Source organism: Selaginella moellendorffii, unplaced genomic scaffold (assembly GCF_000143415.4).
Source record: "Selaginella moellendorffii unplaced genomic scaffold, v1.0 SELMOscaffold_88, whole genome shotgun sequence".
NCBI classification, from domain to species: Eukaryota; Viridiplantae; Streptophyta; class Lycopodiopsida; order Selaginellales; family Selaginellaceae; genus Selaginella; species Selaginella moellendorffii.
This window is the reverse complement of record NW_003314349.1, coordinates 744107-749470: the sequence shown is the minus strand read 5'-3', so window position 1 is coordinate 749470 and position 5364 is coordinate 744107. Positions and strand designations below refer to the sequence as shown.

The window sequence follows — 5364 nt, the reverse complement described above, 5'->3', positions numbered from 1 at the left end:
ATGGAGTCCAAGATGGAGTTTGAGATGGACCTGAGATGGAGTCCAAGATGGACCCGAGGTGGAGACCAAGATTGAGATCAAGACCAAGATCAAGTCTGAGACCGAATCCAAGTCCAAGTTTAAGTCTGAAAACCAATAAAGGGTATGTGGGGTGAAAGCCCAAAGCGATCGTCTCCCAGAGGGCAGGATGCAAGGGGTTCCAAAAGTATATTAGGGAGAGTGTAGAGGGAAGGTTCTAGTGGAGCCAATTTAGTTAGGAAATGCCAGTGTGATGAAGGAAGGATATACTCACGTGTTGGGTGATAATATTACCACTGACGAGTCCCAAGGCTAGAGTGAATATGGACAAGCAAATGGGGTACTTGGTGAAGTGTTCAAAAGTTAACTCTAGCTCTTCTAGGAGATCGAATGGTCAATGCTCCTAATCCAAATGTGGGTGGCACTATTTACTTGGATACTTAATATAGCTCATCAAAACCTCACTTTAACCATATGGTTAGGGCACTTAAGGATGGAAGGTGGAGAGAGTACCACAAGGTTCGTGTAGAGCCATGGTGTTTTAAAATATCATCCCAAAGTCCCAGACTATGAAAGGAAAAAAGAGTAATTTTTTGGTGTAGTGACCAAGGATACAATCACATAGTGAAGAAGTCCCAAAGGTTAGTGGAACTTAGGATGGGGTTCCATGTGTCCCTTTAAGGGAAGTTTTTCAAGAGGGGAAACTTTTAACCCCTTGTTCCATGCACCCCACTGACATAGCAATGGAATTTGAGGGAAGGGGGAATTTGGTGTCCCCTTTGAAAATTTCTTCTAATGCCTGGAACTCAGTAGAACAAGTTAATAAAATAGTGCCACATATAAAAATAGTAATTATTACTTGAAAAAGACAAAATGAATTTAACTAAGTTGGGAAAAACTATATTATCACATAGCATTTTTAAGGGTGGGTTACATATAACCTTAAAATTTTAGAAGGGGGAAGTTTTTGTTTTTTAAGGTGAGAAATTTCCAGGTGGGGGACACATGGAACCCACCCTTAGTGGTCGGGCCTTTGGGCCTTAACTTGGTGGTAGTGTTGGTAAGCACGGCCGTGGATAGAAAGGGACTTAGTGGGAATGGAATAAAAGACATTGGATAAGGGTGTTTCCCATATTTTTGGGCATCATAAAGGTGCTAAAATGTGGTCAAAGGATGACCAGTCATAGAGAGATGGCCCAGTCTTTAAGAGACGGGATTATGATGCAAATGGTTTTGTATTATCGACGTGACAAGGGTGAATGAACATGTATTTAGTGTAACAGTCCGATATGTCAGTGGTACCTTTAGATGTTATTTATGGGATTGAACACATAAAGCACTTAGACCAAGTGCAAAGGTTAAATGGCATAGATGCCATTCAAGAGGATAGCATGTCCCCAATGCAGGAATAAAACTTATGGAGGTTATGAGTGAGACTTCTCTAAATAGTCAAAAGTGTGATTAAGTGGCTAAAATATAATGGAAACATTAGTCTCTTACAGTTCTCTTTGGTTGCTTACAAAGTTGTTATAAGATGTAACACCTCTTTTATGGAGGAAAATTATATATAAGTGACATAATTTAACATTGGATAGTGACATAGAATACATTTGGGGAATAACATTTCTTGTATGTCAAATTTGCCAATAAGTGTAAAGTTAAATGTATAATATAAATGCACAAAAAATGTTTACATTCCCAACTAACAGTTTGACTAGAACACTTTGACTTAATTCAAAATCTAGAGCAACTTACCAAGAAGTAGAGGAGGAGCTTTACAGCTTGAAGGGTGGCGGCAGAGGTGGTGTCCTCCATACCTGATATAAAGGACAGGATGGTATATTGTTAGTTATTTTAGGAAATGGATATTGTCTAGCATTTAGGTCATTTATATTTAGTTCAATTATTTTATCAATATTATACCATTTTGAGTAGCTTTTTGAAGTGTTATTTGTTTAGAACCTTTTATAAAATAGACATTTTAAAATTTTAGAAGATGGATAGGAGTCGGATTAAAAGGGTTGAATGACCATGCATTTTAAATTTAGAAAGTCTCTAGATCACCTCTAGAGTAGATATATAACATGTATTTAAAAAAGATGAAATTTCATCCCAATTTAGGTTGTTATGTTACTGAATGGATTTCAATTATGGCACAATCATAACCTTTATACAAATTTTGAAATAAATATTTAATAATTTTTATAGTGTGAGGGTCAAGTGTATGGCTACGATGCCGTATACTAATATTAGCGTAGTGGGATTTTGGTAGCCGTCGGATTGGTTTCAATCCAGACCACTCGCTCCTGTCCTCTGAGTCATCTGTACATTGTGTCTTTTCTCATTTTTCCAGAACAACACGATGTGCATGTCTTGCTCAAAAGGAATCCTTTCTTCACAGTGCAAATGCACCTGGTTTGCATATGAATCAATGTGAAAGGATCATCCCAATCTTGGTAAGAGAAGTTAGTGCTTCTCATGAATTGCAAGGGAGCTCTCAAAGTTTCCAGGCTCATTTGGCTTATTTGGCTGATTTGGCTTATTTGGCTCATTTGGCTTATTTGGCAAGTTGATAGATTTTAATTTTTAGCTCAAAGTTTTATAATAGTGTTATTCCTATTTATTAACCTAATTAATCAAATGGAAGTTTATAAATATAAACACAAGATTAAATGATTAGATGGTAAAATAAACTAGAATATACTAGGAAGTGTTTAGGAAAGTTTATACAACATAAAAAAGTTCAAAAATAATTAATAAAAATTAATATAAAATAATAAAATGTTTATAAATTATAAATAAAGGATTAATCTAAATGAATAACAACCATTGGATGGTAGAATATCCTTAAATATCTAAGAATATTCTAAGTATTTCCACCCCTATAGGTTAACCAATAATTACTAAAATTAATTATTATTATAACTATTGAAGATTAGCTTTATATAAGAATTTTCCTAAGCTGGAATTATAATGACAAAACACACAGGATAAATCTTCACATAGTGTTTAAACATCCTTTTATGTTTAATATTAAATATGGTAACAGCATTTTAAAAACACCAACGATTCCTCTTCGTGCTGGGCTCTTCATCAAAACTGCCATCTTGCTCGTTACTAGGTTTGTACACAAGATCAAAACACACATACAAATAAAGCATAAAGAAAACTAATAATAAGAGCTTTAAAAAAACTTGGACTCTTACCCATATAAACATTGATGAACCTTTGGCACAAGCACCACCATCCTTTTAGATTTTTTGACTTTGGAAATCAAGTTACCCAATGCTTGATCTGTCATAAAGACCAGAAAAGGCACACAATTAACCTCCCACAACTAGAAAATAGATACCTTCATTCATCCATTGCTTTATCATCCATATTTTTTTCTCAAAGTTTTCTTCTCAATTGGCTTGCTGTCCATTTTTGTTACTGTACATTATATTGAGCTTTATAAAGATTTTGTATGCCTGTGTTTGCTCTCAATAAATAAAAAGAAGTACTGCAGCTTATTCTCAGCATCCATCAGCTGTAAATGGATGATGCTATCAGGTCCACGGTTGCCAACACCAACCTAATAAAACTGCTAACTGTTGTCTCTTAGGAAGGCCTGAAATACATCTGCTATATGTATCTGATGAGGCTGATGTGTCAGACGTCCAAACTTTGTACCAGGTGGCAGCCGGAACTTCAAAGCTTGCATACTTGCAGGAATGCAGAAATTGAAGGGAAGAATTTCTTCGATTCTAAACTTAAATATTGTTCCCTTTCCACTTTCTACCAAATGTGTACAGTTTTGCTGTTGCGATCAGGGCCTGCAGTGTATTAAGAGCAACAAAGGAAGCCAAGGAAGTTGAAGGCAGGATGGTGAAGGCTGAGTCGCTGGGAACAGGCGCAGCTTTGCTCTCAAGCATTCAAGAGTGGCTACGACACGGACGTCAGTGTGGCGAACGCATTGGTGGACATGTACGTCAAGTGTGGGAGTTTGGCCGACGCTCGAAAAGTTTTTGATGGGATGACGCCTCAGGATCCCGTCTCGGGAACGCTTTGATCCTGGGATATGTCACAAACGGGGAAGCAGAAGAGGCCTTGAGTATCTTCGAGACAAACAGTAGCTGCGTTCCAACCTCTTGAACGTTTTGTGCGGCACTCAAGGCTTGCAGCAGTCTAGCAGGGAAGACAGATGAGGAGGCACTCGAGAAAGCCGTGGGAATTCACGCTCGGGCGGCCAGCTTTGAATTCGACTCGGACACTTTTCTAGCCAGCGCGCTCGTCAGCTTCTACGCCAAGTGTGGAAGCATCCGGGACGCCTGGAAGGTGTTCCAAAAGGTGCGCCTTCACGACGCGGTGTCATGGACTGTGATGATACTCGGGCTCGCCGAAAGTGGTCAGGGGGTGCTTTCCCTGCAACTCTTCCATCGAATGCGAGCACAGGGATACAAAACCGACGCGCCAACTTTCGTGGCTGCTCTCAAAGCTAGCAGCAGTGTGGGAGCCTTGGAGCCTCTGAAGGGAATTCAGGCAGATATCTCCAGGTGTGGACTCGAGGACGATCCCGTTGTCGCGAACGGCGTCGTCGATGGCTATGGAAAAGCCGGGGCCGCAGCGAAGGCACAGCTGGTCTTCGAGTCCCTGGAGAAACCAGACGCGGTTGCCTGGACGTCCGTGATAGCAGCACACAGCCGTGACGGGGACACGCGAATGGTTTTCAAGGTCTTTGACGAGATGCAAGACGAAGGCTTGCAACCAGATGGGATCGCACTTCTTTGCGTGCTCACGGCGTGCAGCCATGGCGGGCTTGTCCACCAAGCGAAGCGCTACTTCAAGGAGATGAGTATGGAGTTCGTCCCGGGGCCGAGCACTACCACTGCATGGTGGACGCTCTCGGCCGCGCAAACGAGCTGGAGGAAGCGGTGGAGATGGTGGAAGCCATGCCTTGCGAGGCGAGTGGTGTTGCTTGGAGAACGGTGCTGGGCGCTTGCAAGAAGTGGAAGAATGCGGCGGTCGGGAGGCTTGCTTTCGATCGGCTGGTTGAAGTGGAGGCGAGGCACGAGGCGGGGTATTTGTTGATGGAGGCGATCTACGCGAGCAGTGGCATGAGGGAGGAGCAAGCTCAAGTTTAGGAGTTGAGAAGGAAGAACATACCAAAGAATATCCAGGTATAGATAGAGCAAAAAATTTAAGGTTGGGGATGCCAGAAGTCGAACCCGGGAAATCTTTTCAGTATTGAAAATTTGGAAACCACTACACCCCCTTTAAGAGCTTGCAGAAGAAATGCGCTTTCGGTTTGTTATATATGGCAACTATTAAAGAGAAAAATAAGAAGCCGGGAGAAATTTTGAAAAG

At 40.9% G+C, this 5364-nt stretch overlaps 1 protein-coding gene across 1 annotated transcript; it reads left to right on the top strand.

Annotated features, from left to right (window-relative positions):
* Window positions 1-3882: 3882 nt before the first annotated feature.
* Window positions 3883-5141, top strand: LOC112341669 (pentatricopeptide repeat-containing protein At2g03880, mitochondrial-like). The gene is made up of 3 exons (XM_024662215.1): window positions 3883-3984; window positions 4174-4722; window positions 4806-5141. Exons 1-3 carry the CDS (start codon window positions 3883-3885, stop codon window positions 5139-5141), a joined length of 987 nt encoding a protein of 328 aa, XP_024517983.1.
* Window positions 5142-5364: the final 223 nt, after the last annotated feature.

Bases quoted from the DNA above. Each gene is read 5' to 3' on its own strand.
- LOC112341669 (XM_024662215.1), top strand. From the start codon at position 3,883: ATGGTGAAGGCTGAGTCGCTGGGAACAGGCGCAGCTTTGCTCTCAAGC. The intron at 3,985-4,173 runs GTACGTCAAGTG...GCGGCACTCAAG, and splicing joins GCGAACGCATTGGTGGACAT to GCTTGCAGCAGTCTAGCAGG. The intron at 4,723-4,805 runs GTTTTCAAGGTC...CACGGCGTGCAG, and splicing joins GTGACGGGGACACGCGAATG to CCATGGCGGGCTTGTCCACC.